Below are 27,785 nucleotides of genomic sequence, written 5' to 3'. Positions count from 1 at the left end.
TTCTCACTCGGGCCACTGCGCATGCTCTAAGCAAAGAGAGGCGGGCTAGGAGGAGGTGGGTCGACCCGCTGTAGTCGAGTGTTTGTGTGTCGGTGTGTGTGTTCGTCTCAACGTAGCACGAAACGTGTCTCCTCTCAGCAAAGACACACAAACGTGAGACGTGCTAGATAACGTTTTTGGTTTTTTTTCTTGGTTTTGAAAGTTTTCTTTTTGCCGCCTTAAGATTGTTGCGATTTTATACTATGTATATTAAAACATTCCGCTTGTAAAACGTAATATTTATCCGCCAGGAGCAGCCGACTTCGTTTCTACTAAAGAGTGTCCGCTTCTCCTCCCCTCGATGAAGCGCTGCGATGCCCTCTGATTTTATATCCCTCCTTAGCTCGGATATCGACCTCAATTCCCCCAAATCTCTATACTCTAAAGGTAAGATTTATCTAAAAGAAGGTTACTGTGAGGTCGCTAATCCGTTTTGTCCTTGTCTAATGGGAACTAATATGATTGTCTTGATAGCTCATGTTAAGCTGCTAGCTAGCAATGGTTAGCCTCTTTTCTGCTAGTAGCAAGACTAGCTAGCATAGTTAGTCAGCTCGACTACCCTTGCTGGTTAGTTGTCCATGTCACATGCGTGGAAAAGCATGGTATGTTAGAATAGTAAAGTAAATATAACAACAATTATGTGTGTTTTTTGGTTACACTTGTCATGCAGATTGATGACTAGCATCATTTTAGTTGCCTATATGAGCTAACACAGCTTTGTGAGGTCGCTGCCTACCCACCACATTGTTCCGTGGTTTAAGGTACTTAAGTAGTGCTCGGGTTCTGCAGAGGTGTGTATTTGTGTGTGCGCATATCGCATGGATGGAAAAGTAGTGCATGGCTGTCCTGTGTTTTCTCCTTGTTTGGTTTTAGCGAGTGACAGTCCCTCTGTTGTTTTGGTTTGTTTGGTGGAATCGAGCCAGGGTATCCTCCTCACATTCTCTGGTTTCACTGAAAGAATGCAGTTATTGGCCCTTCAAAGCCTAGAGAGTGCTATTCTGCCTATCAGGATAAGGGGCCCTCTAGTGCCAAAATATATTTTGCCTCTAATATCGCTGCACACTTGTCAGCCAACTGTTATGTTATTATTAGGTGGGTGTTGCTGCATCTCTGGAGTGCAGAACCGTTAACTAATGTTGCATTTAGCTTGGTTAGAGCAGCACTTTGCCTGTAAGTCTGTCTTTTCACTTTTTAAACATCGCCTCAATTTAATGTGCAAAGCAACTGTCACTGAATATGCTTACTCTACTCAGGCAGCTACCATGCATTTGCTTGTTTATGAGGGAGGCTTGTATATAAACTATTGATCCTAAAGTGCAAATGTAACCTGAGACACAAGAATTTATGCATATTACTTTTTCTAAAAACAATGGTGCTATTTCACCCCTTTGGGTTTTTCCCCTTACATTTTAATCACATTAACAAATATTATTCTTTCCTTTTTTATTTTTTTCAAATATTATTTGTACCCGACTGGGCCTTAACTTGCCTGCTGGTCCCACATCTGTCTGGCTGCTATGTATAGGGTGCTCATGAGCCAGCAGAAAGCTTTGCTCTGTGACCCTGAAATTCTCAGTTGAGACTGCCATATGGTCACACCGTATCACATGATGACTGTTTATTTATATCTCTGTAATTGGGTGTGCGCTCTCACGTTGGGGTCAAGGTAACAGACATGCTCATCAACGATCTATTGGGAGAGCTCATGTATGTCAGACGATGTGGGTGAGTAGAGACAACTGACCAAGCTGCCAGAATATATTGCATTATTTAGTGGGTTCTGTTTTTTTGTTTGTTTGTTTTGAGGAAAATGTGAAATCTCAGAAGTTACAAATAGAAATAGTAACGCAGGGTTTACTGAGAAGCAAGCAGGGTCCTACTGGAACCTGGACAGCTCAAGAACTTGTGCCTGATTTTATTACTGCGACAATACATCATAAACATATAACTAATGATCAAGATAGTGATTTTTGGCTATATTTACATAAAAATTATGCTTACTGGGAGAGAAACAAAGTCTCTTCCTCTTTCTCACAGCAGAGAGACTGTTGTTCCTGTGTGAGGAGAGCAAGCCCTCGAGCAAAACTGTAACGGTGTTTTGTTTTTTGTTTATTTTCCCCCCTTTTGGCTGATTTGAAAAACAATCTGCTAGAGGGAAATGAAAAGTGGCTTCAACCTCGCAAAAAATGAGTTAGCAACAGCAAGGTGAATTGAAACGTGATGAACAGACAGACAAACTGGGATGCTATTTCCAAATCCAAGTGCTGAAATCCCAAAATTGAAAACCAAATACCTACCCAACAGATATAGAGATTAGGGCTGCCCAGTTAATTGATTAATCATGAACATGCTTTGACCCCCTACAGTTAAATAAACGTGTTCAAGGAATATTAAAAATGTTTGCTTTCCCACACAGTGCAGTGCATTAAAGCCACTGAACTTTTATGGACTACCTGGATGACTAACAGTGCATTAGAAGACAGCCAATGACTGAAATTAAATGTCTAGCACAGCGAAATGTGTAGAGCTTGTCCCCCGAAGTGGAGCATGAGTCGTTGTTTGGAAATGACTCGAATTTAGTCGAAATGACGTAATCCTAGAAGAAATTATATGCAAAGAGTGCTGTAGAGTTGTGTCTGCATTGCAAAGCATTACAACCTGGTGATTGAGCCGCATGAAAACACACCACAGACTGGCGTATAATGAATGCACGAAGGATGAGAAAAACGGTGCAGTGGTTGCTAACAAGATCATCCAACACCAACTCAGACGCTCATAAAAATGCACCTGTACCTTCCTAAAAATTACTTACTTACATACTCGATCATGTCTGTTTGGCCAAAGATAAGTGTCCAGTAATCACAGGACATAAAGAGAGGTCCAGAAAAATTGTCAACATACTTAACAAAAGTTTTGTTCATACCCATCATGCATGTACAGTGAATTGAGTATTTTGCTTTTAGGAAATCCAGTTAGGCTAGGTGAACAACAATTCACTGCAAAGATGTTTTAATTCACAGGAAAGTAGCACAATGTTTAAGTGAAAACACTTATTGAATTGGGTATTGGAGAATGTGTAATTCTACTACAATCGTTACTAACCAATGGTAAAAGCAATAGATATTCTAGTAAGTGGTTGTGATTGGTGTGGGTGGGATATTGGTTTTCTCCTCATTGTTACCTTATGTCAGGACACAGATTTTACGTTACTCTCATTACTGGGATTAAAAAAAAAAAAAGAAGCATGTTTTGTTTGTAGCATATACACAAGGGAGATTTACTTCCACAACACATTTCTCCCACAGGTTACATACAGGATACATTAACCACTTGTCCCTGGCTGCCTTTGCTTTGTGTAATATGTTTACACTCAGTACAGACATTCACTTGTTTCTTTTTAAAGAAAGCAGGCCCTTCTCCCATTGTTATGTCTCTCAGGTATAAATGTAGGCCAATAGTAAACTCTCCCTTGCTTTAATGTTAATAGCCCTGCCTTCCACTTTATTGACTGCAGTCTTGTGGGTAATTTTTGGCCGTCCTTTAAAGGTAAAGCATGGGCTGACTTCACTACAGTCTAAAGACAGCAGTACTTTCCAGTGAAACCTTTTGAAATATTTAATTTATTACAAGACACTCAATGAAACCATGATTATTCGAAAGTAACGATGCCGTTAAGTGTTGGACAACAAAAAAGCTTGCAACAGCCTATAGCAATGGGACAACAGTGTGCAAGTGCAGCTCTTGCTACTTACTCTGGCTATGTTGAATGAAGGCACAGAATCCAATTCAATGTTATTCACGTGCCACAATATATGATGTATCCTGGTGACTAAGTAAGATGGATGTCAGTTAACTTGTTACTAAAGTTACAAGTAATAACTTTAGTAACAAGTTTCATCTGCTTCTTTCATCTGTGTAAAAGTGGTTTACATTAGGATACATTAGCTAAATGATGGCTTCCAAGAAAAAAAGTCTCAGGGGTGGACGGCGTATTTTTGTTTTTTTTTCAACAGGCCGTACCTACTTAGACAAAGTAAGCAAAGGGCTACATACTGGAAACTACATCCAAAGTGCTTTATCATCATTTAAATTAGCGTACATTGTGCCAATTTTCTGATGTACACCACTGCATAGTCGGCTTTTGAAACAAATTGCATTTGAATCGATTGAAAGAACAGTCATTTGCCTTAAGACTCCTTCATTTAATGTTGCCATTATTGATTTCCTTTTCTTTGGGGGGGGGGGGATTTTGCCTTTGTGTTTCTTACATGCAGAAATTAATAAATAATAACGCCTACACACACCAGGTGGTATCTGTGGCCCCAAGGACTGCTGAGCTTGCAATAAATGGTGAACTATTAATGAAACTGGAGTTAATTTTTCATTCTGTTATGTGCGTGACGTGCATGTGCACATATCTGTGTATTCATAATTACCTGAGACATTTCCTCTTTGAAATATTCTTTTAAAGCATGCTGCCTCATAACTTTAAATCACAATCAAGTTTGTGTTTGCCTTTTCGGTGCACCTTTGGCGGCTTGTTCATAAATGCAGATTGTCTTGTGCAGGAGTAGAAAAGTCAATCATCTCCATATGTTTTCTTTTAATACAATGTCCTTAGAGTTGTTTTTGGACATCAGACAGTGCTAGCTGTTGCTTGGTGTAGAGTGTTGAAATCTCCCCACATGACACAGGTTTCCATTTTTGTTTTTTTGTTTTGTTTTATCCTCAAGGACCAGTGAAATTCAGCCTCACTTCCAAAAAGTTATACAGTTTCTCTAAGTGGACAAATGGTTGGTTCAGTGGGGACAGGGCACAAGTTAAAGGCCACAGAGCTTCTGTTTTTAAAAGTCGAAATGCGTATGGCATGTATTACATGTAGACTCAGTTTGTACACTGTAGAGACCAGAGACTACTTTTAGAAGCAGCTGATTGTTGCTCAGATATGTAGTTGTCACAAAGTTGCCTACATATATTAGCAGAGGACCATCTTTTGTATGGTATTGTTTAATAATTAATGTGGCCTTGTGGTTTCCCTCTGCTAGCATCCACATCCCCATGCATGCTCACCTCTATAGCTACAGCCACAAGCAGAATCCATAAAATTATGATTAGGAGTACAGTACAATCAATTTACACTGTAGAAATGTCATTTAAGTAATTTTGTTAAACCTTGTTTATCCATCTGATTTGCACTAGCAGGCTGAAAGCAAATAAAAATTGTATTGGGCCATTTCTTGCAGTAATTTAAAATTTAAGATAAACCGTTAGCTTTAAAAGCCAAAATGGCATTCTTTGTGGTTTAAATGTGGCAAGTAGCTTTTATGTCACTACTCTGGCTTGACCATATTGTTATGTGTTCAAAACCATAATTAAAGCAACACTGTAGGTTGTGATGCATCCCCCCCCCCCCCCCTTTTTTTTTTAACATGGAAGAAACAAACCAAACATGTGCTTGTCTAATAAGTTAATTGTTCTAAGTCTAGGTTAAAGTCAGTCCACCTCCTGGTAGGTTAGTGTGCTGTAGGCTACTGTTTGGACAAGCTTATAGATTTGTCCAAACAGACTTGTCAAACTTGCTACTGTAAAGCAAAATAAGACCAAAATGTAGTGCAGGAAGTGTATTTTGTGAACTGGAGAGTTAACCTACATTTTAAAACCTATTTTAAGGATTGGTCAGAAAACCTTTAAAGAGGTTTTTATCTGTTTTGACAGAGGGCAGTTCTTAGAACACTTATGTGCAGTTTTATAACACTGTCACTAATGTCAGGTATTTTTTACCTGATATCATATGGCTGATAAAACATACTTCCCATCTGAATAAGTAACCTAATATGTGGCAAATTGAAGTACTCTTGTTACATTTCCCCTTAAACAACGTCTCATGAAATGAAAACAGTATCATTGGGGGACCCTATATAAACGCTTCAAAATGAGTAAAAAATAAATAAACTGAGAATCGTAAACGAAAATATTGTTTAAAAGTTAAATAATAGACATAACTTTTTCTTCTGCCCACCTCTTCCTTGTCGTGTGAGCCTTGTCCAGAGAAGGCACAATCTCTTTGCATCGCTGACAACTGTGGGAGAAATAAACAAAAGATGGCATTTGACTACAAGCACGTGGGTGAAAATCATCCGACGTTAGTGTTCTAGGGTTAAGCACAGGTGACGAATAAAATTAAAGATAATTTTCCTGGAGGCATTTCAGGACAGTGATGACTGACGAGACTGGCTTCAAGGACTTTGCTGTACGTGCGGAAGAAGGTGTGCAACAAAATCCAAACAGCAGCTGTTGACACTGCAGCAGTTTCTTAGTATGGTGTTTCCACTAATTGAAGCACTTAGTATACTGTTTCTCACACACATTTAAAATTGAGATAACATTTGTTTTCAAACTTCAGGATTTTTTGTATATGCTGCAAAACGGCTTCTAAGCCCACAGAGTCTGTTTAAAAAAGTAAAAATAACATTTTCTGGTTTTCCTGAAAAAGTGAATCTATCACCTAGCTTTAATCGGCGCTACTCGTTTGATGTTGTTATCTTTGTAAAGGTATACAGAGTGGTTCCGCCACTGGAGGTTTATATACAAATGGGAAGCTTAAAAAAGAAGCCCAGGTAGCCACAGAGCTGCACTCTTGGGGAAAGTGACATTTTCACCTACAGAAAGCTTGTTTGGTTTTGAAAGTTATACTTTTGGATAGATTAAATAGGTGAGGTGCAGGTTTATGCAGGGGTGTGGACGCACAACCTCTGCTGGATTTAAATTTAAACAGGAACATTCAAATGAAATTGATTCCAGAAGAATATTTGTTTTACCACATTCATTTTAATTTAATAATCGCCAGAAGCCAAAATTGTACATGAAAATAAAAGCCCTACTTAACATTATGGCTGTTGGACTCTCAACAAAGCATTTGGAAATGCTGCTGTTTAGTTGATGGATTATTATGAGCTTTTTTTTTTTTTTTTTTTTGCTTTAGATGGAATTTTAAATTCAAAGAAAATAGAGAATAAATGGGAGAAAATAACAATAGGGCTCCAATTAATCATTTTTATTTCAAGTCTCCACGAGCACAAGTCACAGCACGGTTTGAATATAGACACACTCTTTTGCATATACTGCACACCCTAAACTGGAAAGTGTGCTTCAAAAGTAAAAATTAAATCGCTGACAGCAATCCAATCTGTGCATTTATGAACCTGAAGTGATTGACTCAATAACAATGTGTGGTTATTGGCCTGTGTCACAAGGTAATTGAATCTTGTGTGTGTCTCAACCTAATATTTGTGCACATTTAAACAAATTTGTGCTGCAGGTAAACATGCTAATCATTATTTTTGGCTTTTATGATTCATAAAAGACTCCTTAAAATGCCTCTGATTTGAAAACATTTCTTGGGTAGGTTTCCCACCACGAGCAAATCCTTTAGGCTTAAACTGCACTGTGGTGAACTTTTAGAGGGGTAATTTAGTAGAGCTCTGAGTTGTAGTCAAGAAGATTATAAGATTCTGTAAAGTTTATTTCTAATAAACAACCATTTGTAGTGCATGTGTGCTGTTTTTTTTTTTTTTTTTTTAAAGAAAAAATCCTATGAACAATGAACCCTTTTACAGTTTGACTTTCTGTGGTTGTTTTGTGTTGCTGTGTGACCAGCAAGCACCCAGAGAGAACGGGTGATTTATACCCCTTTCAGGCCAACAGTGACATTCTTTAACACAGTGTGGACTCCTTTTGATCTGTCCAGTACATGTAAGCCTTTTGCCAACCTTGGCAAGAGGGTACCCAGCTTAGTGAACAGCAATTTCTGTCCTTTGTTTTTTTATTATGTGCTGCTCTTTTTTTAGCAGAAGTGCCATGCTACTCCTGCACATGTGTTGGGAGTCTATGAAGAGAACATTTGTTTGCATGTGATTGAATACTGAAGCATATACATGGTAGGGCTGTGCGATATGACCAAAATCTCATATCCCGATATTAAGATATCTATCGTCCGATAACGATATAAATCACAAAAATGTAACATTTTCTATAAATTCTGTGAATCTCGGGCAGCTCGACTTGCGTGAAGTGTTTTCAGCAAGGGGATTGCGTACCTGGAGTGGAGTGTTTTAACGGATACAGGAAACTATACATTTTTAGACATAAGTTGTAACGGCCACAGTTTTCTTTGAGTATTTATTACACCGCATGCTGCGGGGAAAAGCCTGTTCTAACGTTTGAGTTCTAACGGTTTTTGTTTTGTTTTTTTTGTTTTTTTAGCACCTGACGGCTCTTTTTTTGCTTCTCATCCGTAAACAATATGCATCTTTCACGTGATTGAGTTTATTTTGAAAAGTCTCAACAGGATCTTGAGCTTTATTGTGAAAGGTTTATGTGGAACAAGCCGACACGCTGTGGTTTTACCGTCGTTGTTGCTAACGACAACGCATAAAAACAAACGCTTGTCTGTCTGTAGTGTGGTTATATTAAATATAAGAGAAAGACAGAACTTTAAGAAATTAATATAGCCACTACAGTGACCATCAAAACGATGAAAAAATATTGCCGTAAACAGTTTATTTTGCAACACCACGAAACAAACAATAGCGTAAAATGAAACGATAGATGTTTTTATATCGTCATCCGATATATATCGGTATATCGAACAGCCCTAATACATGGGTTCAAAGCAGGTGACAGCACATGTTCAGTGTACCCACTATGCATGCTTCTATTGTTCATAGGGATACTAGTTAAAGCTGAGGTCATGTCTCGTTGTCAGTCAATCTGTAATGCAATCAGCAACAAAGACTCACTTTCTTCATGCCACACACCACAGGCAAAGATTGAGGGCTGTTGTGATATTCGTGCACACAATCAGACGGTTGCTGGCAGTTCTCTATAGTCTCTGAAGCTCGCTGTGAACAGGTTCACTGAAATCCACGTTTTATTTTTCTAGCTGCACAGGAAACTGATCTCACCGAGATCTGTGAAATATCACAGCTCTTTCTATATTTGTTAAGAAAAAGAAATGAAACTTTCTCTGGCCTTTTGACATTTAGATTGTGCTATTCATTCAGCAGTGCTGTAAGGGGATTTGATGCAAACAATAGCAGATTTTATTTGTTCGTTGTGTGAACTTTGGTGATGCATTGCCACCAGCTCAGCACCATCACTGACATCACAGAAGTGCAAGATCATGTGTCTTGTCAGCGTCATCGCTCTGTTGGGAACAAAATCATAGGCAAGTGTTAGATGACTACTACGCATCCTTGGTGCTGTCGATGCAAAGCTGAAATATCCATATCAAGGTGTTGATAGGTGCCTGTTTCTTAGCAACCGCACTACCTAATCATGTGTTTATCTAGCATCAGATCTGATTTATTCCAGTGTGGCTGCAGTGTTCGTTATGTCTACAAGGAATCATGTTGCCATTAAATATCTTCATGACTCTGTGGGTTTTATTACACCAAACCCCACGGGAGGCTAATTTAGTTCATCATAAGATACCCTGTGTTGTGCTAGTGTTGACTGCAGAATTTTTAGAGGATTGCAGTATTGCTTCCACTTGTCTTCGGAAAGCAAATAAGGAAACAACCAGTTTTGGTGAGATACTGTAGGAGTTTTGTTTTTGCCATGAAGCTTGCATTAGTGGAAGTGAAATTGACTGTTGGCAAGGTTCTATTTTGCGAAGAATTGTGACGATTTCTAGAACTAAGCTCCAGCAGTTGTATTATGACTTGGACTGTGCTTGCGAGCAGTTCTGCATTAGCTTCAGTTTGAGGCTAAGATGGCTGTCTTATGCAACCCTTGAGGCCTTGTTTTCAGTAGAATAAGTTAGAACATTGTGTGCTTCATGTTTCCAGGGTTAAATTGTGACGAGACCTATTTGAGTTAACTGGCAATAAAGGCAGATAGTTTTTTTGTTCTATTTTTAAAAAGTTGGAAGCAGTTGTGACTTGAAGGTTGCTATTTTCATCATGGTCCACCGTTCCTAACAGGTTAAAAGGAAACCTGCTGAAAATGGGTATTTAAAAACAGAATATTTTCATCTAAGAAGAGCGGGTATGGATCTTTTTTTTAGTTGCATTGTCCTCTAATTACCAATAATCTCATTTATTTTTCAGAAACTAATTTGTATTCTCCTGCTCATCCTTTATGGCAGAGTCGGTATATGACCTCCTCCCCAAAGAACTCCAGCTCCAGCCATCGTCCACCCAGACAGACCCACCCACCATGAGCCAGAATAGTGGGGGAGAGGCGGGACCTCCCCCCTCTGCAGCCTTGGCGTCAGGTGAGCTACCTGTTCAGTCCATGAAAACCATGATCTGGGATCAGTTTCTCTGTTACAAACTATTACCCAAGTCAGCAGGGGTAAAGAAATGTGGCCTTGTGTGAGTGACTGGGGGCAACTTCACCCTTTCATCAGTTTCCGAGGCAAGATTTGTGACTAAATGGGATTTATATAGGCTAGTATGTATTAAGTATTTCAAAACTGCTGACATGACGATACATGGTTATTACGTGTTAGCTGGGCCCCATGTTATACAAGGGTACAGCACCAACAAGTCAGTCGGGGGTCAGTTCTAAAGCCCTTCTGTGCAGCTAAACACAGGATTTATTCAAATATATGTTGTAACTTTAAAATTTTCCAATATTATACCGTATTGATGTCTGTTGTGTTGTTGTCTGTCAGCATCTTTTACTGTTAGTGGTGGGCGATCCTGTTAACTAGCAGCAGCATGGAAAGTGACGTTGCTTATGAAGCCTGACTTGACACTCGCTGTTTGCGGGCCTAGTGAAAAATTTCAACACCCTTAGCACCTGATGTGAAGATATCATTTAACTCCACACAGCTGTGTGCTCAGTAGTGTTGTGTACTTTGGTACAGAGGCTGGAGGCAGTGTTGAGAGTATTTTAAACAATGGAGTAGAAGCTGCTCTGAACCAACTCTACAGTGGCAACACTTTAACCACTCAATGTTTTGATTTTTTTAGAGTGTTAATAAAAACATTTCAAAACATATCAAGCACCATGACAGCGTTTAACCTTTTATATTCACCCACTCTGCAAACACACCTCCACCACCTCACCTAACCAGTTCACAGTATAAATCTAAATCTCTAAAAAAAAAATATATATTTATGTAGTGTTTTAGACTAATGTCTTAACTGGTCATTTAACACTCTTTGTGGCCAGGTTCCTGAAAGCGTGGCCCACAGGCCAGGGACGGTAATTTTATGCATCTTTTGAGTGTGACCAGGAAAAAGTGTTCTGCCGTTCATGTTATTCAATGACAGTTCTGATCATTTATTGTATGTATTATAGCTGAGCAGATAAATACCAATTTGAATTCCCCTGTTTTCGCCTTTGCATCTTTGACAACAAACACCAGCTACATGTACAGCTACATCAAAATTTTAAATTCAGAATGCAGCGTTTGCATGCTGACATGGCCTCTTATTTATTGTTTCACCTATGATTTGGGTTTCTTTTTTTTTTTTTATAACTTTTTGACGCTTGTACTAAATTTTATTTTTCCCTTGGCTCTTAATGTAAATAAAAAAAACCCCATCAGATTGTCTCAGCTTTACAGATCCAAATCATCTCCTACAACATCCCTCATGTTATGACGTTATATAGTGTTTTAGAGTTGGCATATTGCATTTCACGTTTTCAATTTCTTTCGCTTTATTTGAGTATTGCCCTCTCTATAGTTTGAGTTTTAAATGCCTTTAACAAAAGTAAAAGAGATGCATCTGTTGCACCGTGAACCGTGCACAAGTGTTTGACTCTCATGTTACAGAGTTGCTAACATTTTCACTAATTACAATGGTTTTGTCTACTCATGAAACAGTGAAGTTGCCCCAGCAAACGTTGGACTGTATTTTTCAATATCACTTATCAAAAGCAAAGAAAATGGCCTGATCTTGGATCATGGTGCATTTTGATGTTCTTGACATCAGTTAAAACTGTGAAGGATTCTAGTCATGGTTTTCATCTAAAAAGCAAACTAACCGGTGAACAATCATGTTGGAGAGAGCGCGCTTTTTCTTTTTTTTTTAACGCTGCCTTTTTACTATCATGTCTGACCCAGCTGGCCCTAAGCAGTGCTGATCAAAAGCATGACTCATGTGATGTCTTTTAGATCATCATTAACCAAACAAACGTGCTTCCGAGTGTCTATAAATGATAAACTTCAAAAGATACTCCTTCCTTCAGTATATTAACTCATCCAGTTTACTCATTGACAGAAGTTAAGTCTTGAATGATCAGCTCTCTTGTTGCTCATTGGCTGTCTCATTTTTATTGCAGGAAGTGCCCTCTGAGGCAGGGAGTGTCTGCATATAAAATGGTCTGCAGTTCACTGCTCCATAGGTCAGAGGCTTGTTTATTCTGTCTCCATGGCTACGCTCAGTCCCAACCAAATATTCCAATTGGCATGCGCAAACTACTGTTTACTATTGAATGCACATTGCACAAACTCTACTGTAAACCTGGCAAATTTAATTTGGCGCCACATTATCAGCTTGCAAATTTGGCTGTACAAGAAAGTTTGACCAGATTTTGTTATTTTTCTTTCTGGCAATGTGTATGTAACAATTTGTAGCTTGCTTTTGTTTTTGTAAACAAGGCATGTCAGTTTTGTCACATTGATTTTTAATCAGAGGTTTTGTAGGAAATCAAAACATTGTGGGACCTATAGTACCCTTCTCAACTTTAACTTCAGAACATTTGGTCAGTGCTTGACAGCTCTCGCATGCACAGTGAGAGCACGTAACCCACAACAGTTTGTTGAAATTAGAGTTGGGAAGAGGGGAAATCTATACAAATCATGCACAAATTCAGCTGCTTGAATGGGACTGCTAGCCTGCTCTGTGGTGAACATCTGTCCTAACTTTTATATCTATATGCACTACTACAGATGCCACCTCTTCCACCTCCAGCCCTTCTGCCTCTTCCTCCCTCGCCATAGGCGTTACATCCTCTGGCCCCTCTACCTCATCGTCAGACCATCTCAAGGTTGCCCAGCATCTCCACTCCAGCGGAGGAGATGGCGCTGGTGTTTCAGAGATGCAAGGTGCGGAGGGTGCCCCCAACAGAGGCAGCAGTGGAGCAAACGCTACAGTAGGGGATGTAGGGCCGGGAGGGTTGCCGGGGCTAGGAGTCCAGCAGCCCCAGAACACTCCATCAAAGCGAAGGACTGTGTTGAGCATATCCCCACCACCCGAGGATCTGTTTGATGACAGCCAGATGTCTTGCCAAGAGGAACCTACCATATCTGGTGCACCAGGTCCCGACTCAGAGCAAAGCAGCAGCATGTGGGCCGATGAGTCTGTCTCGAACTTCAGTTTGATCAGCTCAATCTCCTACAATGACAACACGGAGGTGCCACGCAAGTCTAGAAAACGCACTCCTCGCCAGCGGCCCGGTCCCAAGCCTGCTCCTCCAGAAGACAGCATGGATGTGTTTGATGCTGACAGCGCCAAAGCCCCTCACTATGTGCTATCCCAGCTGGGCACAGATAAGACCAGTTCCATATCTAGGTATGGTGACACTTACTAGAGTACATTCTGTCTCTTTAGGTCAGAGTGCCTCTCCCCTTTGTAGGAATACATTAAGGTCGATTAAAGTTTTGCTTGGGGTAATTGGATTCTTGGATGTCACACTAATGTCATCATCATTTTTTGTCCTCTGCAGCTCTCTCGAGTCAGGAACTGCAGTGAAAGGTGGGTCACTGTCTGCTCAGTTCCCTCAGAGGAGTGATGGGAAGGAGCTAAAGATCCTAGTGCAGCCAGAGACCCAGCACAGAGCTCGCTATCTGACTGAGGGCAGCAGAGGTTCTGTCAAAGATCGTACACAACAAGGATTCCCCACTGTCAAGGTTGGAGTACAAAAGCTTCCAGCAGCTTCTTAACAAACGAAATATTACCACCAAAGGAAGAAGCTGCCGAATAAGATCGAATATAACCAATACACTGAGTGAGGAGTACTGCACGAGAAAGATTGTACTAGCACTGCCCACGTGCTTGTTTCCTTTCTCCTATTTCAATAGCTGGCATTTAACATGGATAACCTACTTGTCTCTTTGATTTCATTTCTTTTTAAAAAATTTTTTTTTTATTAAATCAACAGTAAATCCAGTACTCACACTGCAAACAACCAAGCAAGTACCTTTACCTCTTGATGGTAAATCAGGGTAGGGATAGTGAATGAATAGTGATTGCCTTGTATTCATTATTAAAGTAATAAATTCTTGACATCGCTCTTGAATGGCTCAGTGGTTATGAACAGATCACATGCTTCTTTTGTACCATGAATAATGCTCACAGATAAATGATTGAGTTGATTGGCAAATGATTAAAACTTTTATATTTAACTGAAAATCTTTCAGGGCTGAGGGGTTTTGGTTTTTTTTGGTTTTTTTGGGGTTTTTATTAGAATCTGGAAAACTAATTTTATTTTTTATTTTTTTGTCTGCAGTTGGAAGGTGTGAGTGAATTAGTTGTGCTGCAGGTGTTTGTAGCAAATGATGCAGGCAGAGTGAAGCCTCACGGTTTCTACCAGGCATGCAGAGTGACAGGACGCAACACCACTGCTTGCAAAGAGGTGGACATAGAAGGCACCATAGTTATTGAGATTCCTCTGGAGCCCAGCAATGACATGACACTTGCGTAAGGAGTTCTTACAGATAATTAAAGACTAGTTATTACTTGCAGTGTTGATATTTAAAAAGTATTTGGTATGTGCTTTTGTATATTTAGTTATCCCTTCCTTCTCCTTCCTGTGTTGTTTCTACAGGGTGGACTGTGTAGGAATTTTGAAGCTCCGTAATGCAGATGTCGAAGCCCGCATTGGTGTTGCAGGATCCAAGAAGAAGAGTACACGAGCCAGGTTGGCCTTCAGAGTCAGCATCCCCCAGCCTGATGGATCAACCCTGACTTTACAGGTTCCCTCATCGCCGATCCTCTGCAGTGAGTAACAGCCAACTAGGATTCCTGAAACAATTTGATGGCTAATATTTATAATATGTTTTAGTTTTATGTTATGTTATTAATGATAGTTTGAATCTTCTTTTACTCTTCAGCTCAGCCAGCAGGAGTGCCAGAGATCCTGAGAAAGAGTCTCCACAGCTGCTCAGTGAAAGGAGGCGAGGAAGTTTTTATAATCGGAAAGAACTTCCTTAAAGGAACCAAAGTTATTTTTCAGGAGAACATTACAGGTGTTGTAGCAATTTCTTTTGTCAGTAGCATTGTAGCTCGATGTCATGTGTGTTAATGGTTTTCTGCATATAAACCCTCTCAAATCTTTTTGAATTCTCAGATGATAATTCCTGGCAAGCCGAAGCAAAGATTGACATGGATCTTTTCCATCAGGTATATGCAAGTGGGGATGATGGTGATCCCCTTGAGTTTTTCACTGAATAATCTAAGCTGCTGTATCAAACCTGTTTTTTGGCATACACTTGACACAAAAATGTGATCTTTTTTTCCAGAATCACTTGATAGTGACAGTCCCTCCGTTTCACAACCAGTCAATCACTTCTCCTGTTTCTGTGGGTATTTTTGTGATGACCAATGCCGGTAGATCACATGAAGCCCAACCCTTCACCTACACTCCAGACTCGGGTAACAGCAAGCATGAAAGTTACATAGTTCACGATTTTCAGCCGTCGTGGCATTGATGGCTTTTAAATGTTGACACTTATTGCTAAGTGTGACACTTATGGGCTATTTCTGTTTTGAAGAGAGTGAATAGAGCTAACATAGTACTGTTTTCAGATAGTTATAACAAGTTTTAATAGCACTACACCATTATAATCAATCATATAGACAAATCTAATGGCTGATTAAGCAATGCCGCAATTATTGCTGTCACAGACACATTTACCCTAATGGCAAAAAGAGATGTAGGGATCACTGGCAGTCCTTTGTGTTTCCACTAATAGATGAAGGTTTAATATGTAAATGTGTAGCAGATATAATTGGTCCTGACATTGGAGCATGTCTGGAACAGGTGGCATAGCATTCAGCGATCTTATTATTAACAAGGGATTGTAGTAGCAGGATGGTAGTTTATTTAAATAATCTGAATTATTTGTTTTATTGTTATTTTAGGAGATGTAGCATTTAAGAAATGTATAATTATAAGTCTCAGCAGTTGATTTATTGTAAGTGATCTCTACTAAAAACTCTTGGAATATCGTATTGATTTACTTGAAATCTGCAAATGTCAAATACATTTAATAAAACAGACACTTATGGCTTTTACTTTACAAGGTTATTTAATTGTTTTTTCTTCTTGTGTTTCATTTAAAAAATTAAAGCTCACAATGGCACAGAACTGTCAAAGCCCCCCACCAGCTGAGATAAAAACGGGAATTGTTTAACTCACTGAAAATCCTGTTTAAGTGGATCTATAAGTTCATATCAGCGTAATGTTGGAAGATGAAAGGGGACTTTTGCGTGGGTTCAAGTAATTTTAGGCACGGTGAAGCTGGTAGCCTGAGTCTGAGTGACAAGGGGAAAAGAAGAAACTGCACAGAAAATAAAGAGGAGGTGGATCACAAGTAAAAGTGGGAGAGTGAGAGGGAAATGGTGAAGGTGCAGGGTGTCAAAAACAGCCTCCATATTTAAGACACAGAACGCTATCTAATCCGCTGGATAGAAAGGTTTACTAACAAAATGTGTCAGAATGCTTTGCTGCTGTCAGGCCCGTCATCAGAAACATCTATTTCTTGGTTTTAAAATTCCTGGTTGAACTTTGGAAACTCCTTCCTTTTTAAGCTGGATGTTGAAGCTTAGTAGTTTTAGTTGATTCAATTTAAGTTTAAAACAGGAACACAAAGTGGCTGTTTGCCATGTGCGCAGTCTAACAAGTAATATTCGTAGTTGGATTACAAAAAGCGTTTTGATGGCAAGTGGTCATGGTAAAAGTAGATAATACCCTCCTGGTTTGTATGATTGTTGCAAACTGCCTTGTGCTTGGTGTTGGATGGGTTTTGTTCTCCACATCATCCATTAAAAACATGGAACATGCAGCTTGTCATGTATTGTCATTTGTGCTAAGCTCCTCATGTAGATTTCAAGTGCCTAATCGTTGCCATCTCACATTCTAACAGTCCTTTTCTCCACTCTTACCTCCAGCTGATAACTCAAATGTCCTGACAGTAAAAACGGAGGGGATATCCATGGTCAAGACCTGCTTATTTGATACCCCGATCAAATCTATGCCCTCTGAACAAACAGAAATCTCTGACCAGACATCCAAACGGCAAGAGGACACACCTATGGAAGTGTCTAGCAATCCACCATCCACAGAGGTCTTCAAAGTAAGATACCCCCTGCTTTTTGAGGAAGAGATTTTAAAATATTTACTTGAGAAATACGGTCTGTAACACTGTTTTTCTTTCTCAGTCATCCCCTGATCCACTCATCGCAGTGCAGCAGACTCTGGACCTTGGCTCTAGTTCTCATCCAGGTGGAGAGTCCTTTCAGAGAACAATGCCTTTACCATCAGAAGATGTTGACCTTCCCCAGGCACCCCCGGTCTTCCCTAGCTTAGAGTCCCTCAGCACGATACAAAAGCAAGAAATTGCCCCAACAACCTCCTTCTCTGTGTCAGGAGACACCACAATACCACCTGTGACACCAGAAGTCCCCCAGCAGTTCCTTAGAGACCCCCAGGAAAGCTTGTCACCTGAGAGTTCCAGTAGTAGTGCAGGGGTGGTGGTTGTGGCCATGCCACAGATAGCACCTTCCTCTCAGGCACAGCCACAGCAGTCCCAGGTCTCCCTCTTTCCCCAGGAAGAGGTGGCCCAGCTGGAAAGGGCAGTTAGAGAACTCCAGGGGGGAAGTAACACCACGCTCCAGCAGGTGTTAGAAGCAGCTGTAGCTCAGCAGCAGCTAAATTCTGTGCTGTATAGCCCCACACCTTCTGCAGAATCCCTTCAGCAGCATGTCCAGGAGAACATGAACAGCCTTAGACTGGGGAGTACAGATAATTCACTGTCAGCACAGCAACAGCTACAGATACAACAACAGGAGCAGCAACAACAAATACAACAGCAGTTTCAACAACAGCAACAAATACTTGGAAACCTTCAGCAGCAACAGCAGCAAGTCATCAACAACATACAGATGCAACAGCAACTTATATTACAGCCACAAGAGCAACAGCAAATTATGGAGAATATTCAACAACAGCAATTGCAACAAAATCAGCAACAGCAAGTTCTAAACAATATTCAGCTTCAGGATCAGCAACAACAAAATCATATTCTTACCAATTTACAGCAACATCAGCTGCAACAACAGCAGCAGCAGCAAAATCAAGCGTTGAGCAACCTACAACAGCAACAGCAGCAACTTCAAGAGCAGCAGGTTTTGGAAAATTTACAGCAACACCTTCAGGCCAGCTCTCTCCTTCAACAGGCTGGAGAACTGCTTACTATCCAGACTAGCTTCCCAACACAACCTCCTTCACACACATCCCCCCCACAGCAACTCTTCCAGTCGCCTAGGCCCATGGCCGAAACCCAGGGGTCCCAACAGCAGGTCCAGGCTGCCCTCATCCAGAATACCCTGACCGTACTGACTAGTGGCAGTCTCAACTCAGAGCAGCAGTCCACAGGATCAACCCTATACCTGACGCCGAACCATCAGCCCCAGCAACAGCAGCAGCTGGCATTCATCTCCTCCATGGAGACATCAGCCAGCCAACATCAGTCTGTTTCAATGTTTCAAAATCAACCGCAGTCTCAAATGCAGCAACAGAGCACCCCAATGGATCAGCAGCAGTCCCCACAGCAGAACCAACAACAACCAGCACAGCTTCCAATGGGCCAGCAGGGTTCCTTATTTCAAAGTATTCCCAATCACTCACAGGGCAACCCTGCACCACAGCAAACAGGTCTGCTTCTCTGCACCACAGATCTGAACCCACAGGCTATCGCCCCTACTATTCTCTTTAGCACCCAGACCCAAGGCCCTTCCCCTATGGGGACCATTAGCGTTGGAATCACCCAGTCAGATACAGCAGAGCCCATGTCCTTCCAAGACCAGAGCTCTTCGGGCAGCAACTCAACAACCACTGAGAACCAACAACAGAGCTTGTTCCAGGAACAGCAGCCAATGCAAGTGGGCCCAAGTTCAAGCTCCGTCCAAAACAATCAACCTGTGGAGCTGTTCATACCACAGACAAATCTGTCCAGCTTGCAGAGTACTATTGCCTCACAGGAGCTCAACAACCAGGCTCCAGCCCCCGCCACAACCATCTTTGTGGTGCAGGGTGGTGTGGGTGTGGTAGCCAGCCCTGGTCAGCAGCCCCCAGAGCAGCTTTTCCAGACATCTGTGGGTGGCAATGTGGCTTCTCAAGGACAGGCCAGTCTGTTTGTTTTTGGCATTCAGAATGGTAAGACAATTTTGATCCTCTACACCTTTTAATGTAGAGTAAATCAAAGTTACCCATGTTAAATTCTTATTTTCTGAAGAATATGGTACTATCATGCTCGACCTATTAACTTGTATATATCCATATCCGGTTCCTGGTGACTATTCTCTTAGTCGGCTAAATGAGAGGGATAAAAAAATGAGTCTGATTAGTCTAAAACTAAGAAACACTCTGATATTAAGAATATTGGACAATGTCAAAATCTCTAAACAAAGGCATTTGAAACCATTAATCACATTTATTAACAATAAATCATGCCTCCTAACTGTGCGGTACCTCACATGTTGCGTTATGAATATTTCACGTTTTACTCCAGACAATGAAGAAAAGGCAAAACACTTAAAATAATCCAATATTAAATATAATAAGAAAACATGGTACTAAAAAAGATTTTCACATATTATTAAAATATGACAAATTGACATCCGAGAAATGAATAAATTGCAACTGAAAAGTGTTGCGTATTGGGCTGTGCATTGCGAATGATGCACCTTGTTCGAAAACTCTTGACAACCACTTAATTAAAAGTTAAAATCTAAAAGAACAAATCAGTAAATAATCTAGCCATTTGCTTCTGCTTATCTAAAGTTGGGTCACGGGTCAGCAGCCTAAGCAGAGAATCCCAGACATCCCTCTTGCCAGCCACCACCTCCAACTTCTCAGAAGAAACATTGAGTTGTTCACAGCCAGCCGAAAGGTCTAATCTCTCCTGTGTATCCCAAGTGGGACATGCCCATCTGGAACATCTTACTCAGGAGACAACCACCTCAAATGACCCCTTTTGATGTTGAGCGGCTCTACTCTGAGCCCGTCCTGAATGACTGAACTCCTCACCCTATCACTCAGGGAGAGTCCATCCACCCTTCAGAGGAAGGGTACCGCTCGTATCCGCAAACTCATTCTTTCGCCTTTAAAAGACCTAACCCTAATAGTCTTAACAAAAAAAATCAAGCCTGATTAACAGATTTATGGCATTTGTCAACAACATTGCTCCATCTGGTGATAGATGGCTGCATAGCATCCAGGACACAATATACCGGCATTTGGCATCAATTAAAATTTGAAAGAATTAGATTAAACGGCTAGTATGTCTGATACCCACTAGTGACAGTAGTGATAATTGGTCATCTAGTCAGGCACAGCTCTAATCCATATGCTTTTTGTGTTACTCATTGCTACAGTTATATGCTACATTTACTGTTTAATGATGGATAAAATTATTTTCTTTTTCTTTTAGACTCATCCCAGCTGCTCACTTCTTCTGGACCCAGCCAACCTGCGCAGAACCAAATCCCGAACTCCGGTCACATGCAGACTCTGCTGGATCAGCCCATGGCCCAGGCTGCCTCCCCAATCCCAGCTACCATGCATGGCAGCTTGCAGAACACCCTTCAGGCACAAATGCAGACCACCTTGGAGAACGCAATGCAGGCAAACACACAAACAGCCCTTCAGTCCAGTTTACAAGGAAACATAGAAGCGAGTCTACCAACACCAATGCAGACCAGTCTACAGACACAGATACAGAGCAGCTTACAGAATCAACTGCAGGCATCCATATCAACATCGTCCAGCATGGATAAAATTGAGGACCTACTGGAAAGCCTACAGAAGCAGTGATTATTGTTTGGACCATTGTCAGCACTTAGGGGGTGAGTGATGTGTATGTAGCTCAGAGTTATACACCCTAAAAATAGCCGTGTGTAGGGGTTTGTGCCAATGCTTAAAAAAAAGTCATTTAAATATTTAAGAATTACTTGCCCTTTTTACTGAAAACCCAAATCATGAGTTCATGTGACCTGTTTTTAAGAAATATTTATCATTAACTGTAGCCTCCATTTATCCATTGTTCTTGAATTAATGAACCCACCTTTGTTATTACTCCTCTTGCAGGATCAGAGAGGCCTGTAATAACTGCTTTATCCAGCCGCACAAATGCAGTGTTTTGTTGCCAGTTGTTGTTTTTTTTTCCTGTTTCTTTTTAAAATAATGTGAGCCTAAGAGATGATGACGGTGGTGGTAATGATTATGATGATGAGGATAAAAATATTTGTGGGAAAAAACAGGAAAGGGATAAAGAATGTCAGCAACAGAGGAACGGTGACAGAGGAATGGTGCCGTGATGGGAGAGTGTTGTGAAAGCAGATTTAAAAATAAAAAACAGTCAGTTATGGAATATCAGATTGCACATAACTGTCAGATAAAGGCAGAATCTCATTTTGAGTGTGTAAACTCCCCAAGATTTCATTTCACTTTGAGACAGTGGGTGTTTTTATTTTTTATTTTTTTTATTTTGTCAGTTTGGGAGATTAGCTGATGTAAAAACAGGGATAAAATCACGTCACAGTAATTCGATTTAAACTTCTTTTGCTGTGGAGAATATGAACAATCATGCTGTTAATACACAGCTTACATTTGCATATGTCAAAAATGCCATTAAATTTGCTCCAAGAGTACAGAATATTAGACTGTACAGTTCTTTGTAGGATAATGTTTCATGTTTTCTTTTAATAACATTTACTGGCATGGGTGGAGTCTGCACTCAAGCGGTTTGTTATTAGAGGCAGCACAGTTTAATATTAGTGTCGGCACCACAAGTATGAAATGAATTTTTATCACAAAAAGTCCGGTAAAGACATTGTGTTACTGAAAGCACCCTGGTGAGTTGAGGGAATATTGCACACTCATAAATGAGATTCATCCATGTGACGTGGCCTTTGTTGGTACTTCCCAGTGTTCTCTTATGTGCAGGCCTTTCTTGGTGAAATTTTAAATAGCATTCAACTATTTAGGGTGTGTTTTGTTTTTTTTTCTCCTTTTGTTGCTTTTGAAAAAGTTAACTCTTTATCAGTTAAATGTGGATAGAAAAAAAAAACCTTTCCACTAGTGAAAATGGAGTGTTGTGTGGTTTTATAAACATTTTATCTAAAGCACTTTATAACCTCTTTTGTGTAACCTGCTACTCCTTATATCCATCCACAGCTCTCTACTGATCTAAGATGAATTTGTACTCTGAAACGTCCAGTGGGTGGGGTTAAAAAAAAAAAAGAAGAAGAAGAAGAGGGGGGAAAAGCTGAAAGCAGTCATCTTTGTACAAATAGATACATCATTTTTACATTTTCTCTCATGTCAGAGTATTTTTGAGGTCTAGACAACTTTGTATAGAACGTCTGCTCACTGTTGAGTCCCTCTTTGTATTCAGTCCCAGTGGTCCAGTCAAGTCTATCCAAAAACAGCCATTCCTACAAACGGCATTGTCACTTGTCAGTGTTTGAGTGGTAACTAGGCCTTTTGTGTTTTAGACACTGACAACACATCTGAAATACTGATTCATTTAGTTTGTACATTTACATGAAGGATCTTCATTGTTTTGTTTTTTTTCTTTTGTACTAAGTCTCGGTTTTTCTCGTTGGAATGTTTTTACTGTTGTTCGTGTTGTGTTTCGATATTAAGTTTCTGTTTCTGTTTGTAGCTTGTGCAGGTTGGCGCCGCATGAAGCTGGCTCCTGTTCTTTGTGTTGTGAACAGGGGCTCACTGGTAGATGAAATCTGTTACATAGAGGTTGCCATTTTTGATTCCATCCTTGGTGCTATGTAGAGGAGTAATGGACACTTCTGTCGTCATGTTAGTACAGTTTGTACTATCAATAGCACTTGCATTCGTTTTTAGTTTGGAAGAAAAATCGAGTCTACAGTGCTGGCTGTTGTTGAGGGATCAGACTGGAGTGCAACCCACCCAGGCATACCAAAGCTCCTGATTGTGAATGGTCGCCATTTTGTCCTCGCCATCGTAACGTTTACTCATTTGCATTTGTTTGTTCACATAATGCAGCTCTCACATGGCTAACAATTCAGCATGCTGGGGGGGTTGTTTTGTTTTGCGCTTTTACAAGATTTCTGATAGTTTTGCGAAGGTACTTTGCTTCATGGATCAGTTTATCTCATTAACATTTCCACCAATTTGATACATCACTCTATTTTTCAATGAAGAGTTGACATTGTTGAACTTTCCAAATCTAATATTAGCCAATTTGGCGTTATCCCCCCCCAAAAAAGGACATGTGTTTTTTTTTCTTGGAGACTTCAGACATTAGTATCGCATTGCTCACATGCATTGTTTACATTTTCATGGTCATACTCTTTTATCTTTGCAGCTGTTAGTGATCCATTTTAAAAGTAACTTATCTTTTTTAGAATTTTGTAATCCATGTATCAAAATGTAGAGTATTTTTGTAAAACTAAACTTTTTTTCTTTTTTGCTCATAGCAAAGAACTATCATTGCTAGTGTTTTGTTGGTTTTTCCCCTGAAATGAAGCGCAGGTTTATTAAGTCTATGACTGAAACTAGAAATGTAAGTGGACATCAAGCGATTATGTTAGACTTAAATCTACTGTCATGATATCGACTTTACGCAAACTGTAGAACATAACGTGAAGTTTACTCCTCTTTTTTGTGCTCTGTGTGTTTTGTGTGGGCGTTTTGTATTTTAAACTCCTCTTTTGTTTTTGTTTTTAACATCATGCATCTCAAATGGCACTTTGACTCGTCCATTAACTGTAGATCAAGTTAGAGTGCAGTAGTGATGTTTCCAAGCATTCCATCCCTCTCAGTTAGGGGAGCTAAAGAGCACATGATGTTGTGGAAGAAGTGCGGAACAGTAATGCCTCTTAAAGCCATACCAACACAGAAAGCCAACCCGTGACTTCGGTTTCATGAATGTAAATTTTACCTCATGGTGTGTGGAATGGAGCTTGCTCTACATCTGACATCGGACCAATACTAGGCTTAGAGAAGATATATTTTGAGGCGGAGGGAAGGGGATGGGCAGGGCGACACCAGCTGTCATTTGTGTCACTGCACATTGGTCAAATTGTTTTTGATTGTGGTGTAATTTCAAAACCGACCATTAGTTTTATTATTATTATTCATTTCAGTCCGACTTTGTCGAATAGCCACTTCACCGGGGGGGAGGGAAAAAAAAAAAAAAGAAACTGTTGATTTAAAGGCGTTGAAAAGAGCACACAAATCTTTGCATAATATTTTTGTCCTTCAGTCATGTAAATGAATATCCATGTATATTTAAATGTGAAATATACTGCAGGGGTATTTTGAATTTCAATTGTGACGCTTTCAACAGAACTTTGTGTGCCTTGATAACTTAAACGTTGCTCTGCTGTGTTTACTGGTGTCCCTTTTGTCTCATTGCTCCTTTTTATTCTCTAAGACTGTTTAACATCCGAAAGCTTTTCCGTTACTCTCTCCTCCCCCTGACACGGACATAACCGTAACTGTTATACTTTAACATGTTCTCAATCCGTTGCAAGATATCAACATAATATTGTGCAGCTTCACCAGTGAATTGTCACCTTGTTGTTTTCTATTGAAAATGCTTTTCATGCCTCATGAGATTTGTACATGTGAGGTAAAAGGGACGAGACAGTGGAGATTGTTTTTAGCGAGAACTTTGTGTTGATGTGCTTGTCAACATTACTATTGTTGCTGTGAAACGCTTGATCAAAAGGGGCAACCATGATAAATTAAATTGCCAATAGTGTGAGCTGTATCTTGTGTGTAATCAGTTTGCTCACTTTTCCTAGTTCGCTTCTATTTCACATTCTCCAACAGTTCTGTTGTATCCGTTCTGTGTAGCTTGAGCTTTAGTATCTAGCCTTACGACCCTGCAGTAGGGATAAAAGTCAAACCTGGTGTGTTATCATACATCTGAACTATTATTAACATGTAATTTTGCCTTTGTCTGGACATTTGTATACTCTTTGTTTATATCTGTAATCCTGCTGCTACATTAAATGAATTTTGAAAAACTGAAAATATCTTTTTATTTGCATCTTTTCACCACACTGAAAAGTTTATATACATCCTTTCAAACAATTATTACACACATTCATAGAAATTATACAGTAAATTCAATGGGGCTTCAGGTATTGGGGAAAATCTGTTCATAGTTTACTGATTCTTCTGTGTAGGATCTGTTGGAAGAATGCTAGTGGGTCCTCAGAGTCAAAGCCAACTTCAAACTCGGGTTTCTTTTTAAGAGCAAGGACAGCAACCAGGATGGCCAGCAAGGCAGTCAATCCCCATATGTGATATTGGCTTCCCAAATCAGTGTCCACAAAATAAAATGAGTGCAGCAGCCCCGACATCCCAACGACACCATATGTAGAGTGGTGGTCCTCCTTGCTGGTGAAGAAGTCCAATGGGACTGTGAACACAGCACTGACCTCAGCTGGGTTTGGACTGGGACAAAATGACTCCTCTATGAAGCCAACAACTGGGGTCACCAACAGACCGGTCTGTTGACAAAGAATGACAATTAGGAGGGGGTGATTTGAGAAAATGAATAAGACTCAAGTCAGTCAATACTCTTAAAGAAAATCATGTTTTATTCTACCTTATTAATGATTGGAAACAGCGTACAGACCACCTGAACGTCATCAGGTGATAGACCTATCTCCTCCTCCGCTTCTCTCAGAGCTGTGTCCACATCGTCATGGTCACTGGGGTCTCTCTTTCCACCTGGGAAACACACCTCACCAGCACTGGTCCTCAGCTACAAAGAAAGAAACATAAATAAGATGGATTTACAGGATAGATGAAGACAGTGACTGAGAGATAGCATCCATCTCAGTGTTATCTCAGCTGCTACAGGGTGACAGGAAGGGTACATCTTGGACAGGTCTGTTACAGGGCTACACAGACACAATCATCCATTAACGTAACCCCACTAACTGCCGTCTATGGGAAGTAGCCATGCAAAACGTCAGACATAAAGACCCCAGCCAGATGGTGGGTTCAGGCCCTGGACCACCTTGCTGTGAGGAAACAGTGCTTGCCACAATACTGCCCGTGGAAAGACAGTAGCAAGACTGAAAGTTGGTAAGATGTTAGTGAATCGACCTATATGCATTTATGTATGTTTTGGAGATGACTTTTTGACATTTTGGGGGAAGTTAGTGGGATGGACAGGATTAGGAATGAGTACATCATAGGGATAGTTCGGGTTAGAGGCAAGGCTGGGACGGTTTGGAAGTGCAGAGAAGAGAGGGTGCCTGCATTGGAGAAGGATGTTGAGGACATGCACGGAGTTGGTGTGACAGAAAAGGAAGCTGGGGATAGCGGTCAGATAAAGGTAGATGAAATGCTGTGGCGAACCCCAGATAGAGAAGTGAGAAGAAACCGCATTTACCCACTCAAGTTACCTCTTTTGAACGCAGCGTCAGCAAGGTGTACAGCCGCCCACTCCTCACGAACAGCGGGATCAGCACAGAAGCTCTGGGCAGCAATGGCAGATAGGAAAACTTATCTCCTATGTCAAACTGCTTTAAAATGCCTATAATCTCTTCTTTAACGTGCATGATAGTAAGTGACCTGGTTAAAGTCCAAGTCTTGAACAATCTGGTACGACTTATTATTAAATAAACACAAAATCTTGGAAAACAAACGTTGACAGCTAAAAACAATACTGTTATGCTTACAGTGAAACTAACGTTAGCAGCAGAGCTAAGTCTAATCAGTCCATGGTAGTTCAGAAAACACCTGCGTTGTAGGAAAGCTAATGTGTATATAATGGTAAACTTTCCCAATACCATTCGCCCTTCTTTGACAGCTACTTCCTGCCCGAGTTTAAGCTAACACCAGAAACGGATGTGATGTCGAATTGCGACAACTTCCGCTTTAGACACGTTATTCAATTAGCTAAAGCATTTGGTGTTGATGCTTGAGCCTCAAAAAGAGTACAAGTGTATTTTGAGAGTGTTTGATAATTTAAAACATTCTCTAATAGGATCACGGAGATTATCATGACTGCGGAGAAACTCGAGAGAGGGTATTTTTGTCGCGTTAGTCTCCTCTCTGCTGCCTCCTTTAGAGGTCGCCATAGTGTATCATTTACCTCCACATCACCCTATCCGTAGCTTTCTCCTCTGTCTCACTAACCCACTGTACATACTCCTTCCTCTTTTCCTCAATCTTCAACATCCTTTCTCCAGTATATCCGCGATCTATCATCTGCACACATCCAAACCATCTCAGCCTCGTCTCTCCAACCTGTCCATCTGATGTACTCATTTGCTAATCCTGTATATCCTGGTTACCTCCAGCTCAGCCTCCTTCCTGATACAATCCCAACTGTACTTGTCATTCTTAACCACAGTCTTGCTGCCCTGAAACATGTCCTACACCCCCCCTCACATCCTTTTTTCTTGCCACTCCTATTTCACATAGTACCACAGTCAAGTGTGTTTTGGTAATTAGTTTAAAGTAGGCCTATTACTTTTGTAAAAACATGCATAAAT

The 27,785-nt window shown here is 40.4% G+C and overlaps 2 protein-coding genes across 4 annotated transcripts; one reads left to right on the top strand and one right to left on the bottom strand.

Annotated features, from left to right (window-relative positions):
- The first annotated feature begins 62 nt into the window (after positions 1-62).
- On the top strand, positions 63-24,488 carry nfat5a (nuclear factor of activated T cells 5a). The gene is made up of 12 exons (XM_085461569.1): positions 63-426; positions 10,187-10,315; positions 12,947-13,568; positions 13,723-13,906; positions 14,506-14,696; positions 14,824-14,996; positions 15,110-15,244; positions 15,346-15,398; positions 15,518-15,650; positions 17,169-17,353; positions 17,439-19,434; positions 20,711-24,488. The coding sequence occupies exons 1-12, from the start codon at positions 354-356 to the stop codon at positions 21,091-21,093; spliced, it is 4,257 nt and encodes a 1,418-aa protein (XP_085317695.1). The 5' UTR covers positions 63-353; the 3' UTR covers positions 21,094-24,488.
- An 808-nt stretch (positions 24,489-25,296) lies between these two features.
- On the bottom strand, positions 25,297-27,677 carry nudt7 (nudix (nucleoside diphosphate linked moiety X)-type motif 7). Of its 3 annotated transcripts, XM_085461573.1 has the most exons (4): positions 27,383-27,571; positions 26,691-26,763; positions 25,883-26,041; positions 25,297-25,784 (listed from the first exon to the last, which is right to left on the bottom strand). In XM_085461573.1, the coding sequence occupies exons 1-4, from the start codon at positions 27,556-27,558 to the stop codon at positions 25,431-25,433; spliced, it is 762 nt and encodes a 253-aa protein (XP_085317699.1). In that variant the 5' UTR covers positions 27,559-27,571; the 3' UTR covers positions 25,297-25,430. The 3 variants fall into 3 exon arrangements, with proteins under 3 accessions (XP_085317699.1, XP_085317700.1, XP_085317698.1); XM_085461574.1 differs by lacking the exons at positions 26,691-26,763; positions 27,383-27,571 and adding an exon at positions 27,585-27,677; XM_085461572.1 differs by lacking the exon at positions 27,383-27,571 and having other exon boundaries at positions 26,691-27,353.
- Positions 27,678-27,785: the final 108 nt, after the last annotated feature.

The sequence above is a fragment of the Copadichromis virginalis genome, linkage group LG7 (assembly GCF_057382275.1).
Source record: "Copadichromis virginalis isolate Kocher_CV1m ecotype Utaka linkage group LG7, C_Virginalis_male_GT1.1, whole genome shotgun sequence".
NCBI lineage: Eukaryota > Metazoa > Chordata > Actinopteri > Cichliformes > Cichlidae > Copadichromis > Copadichromis virginalis.
Note: the sequence above shows the minus strand (reverse complement) of the source record. Positions and strands in the feature narration are given on the sequence as shown.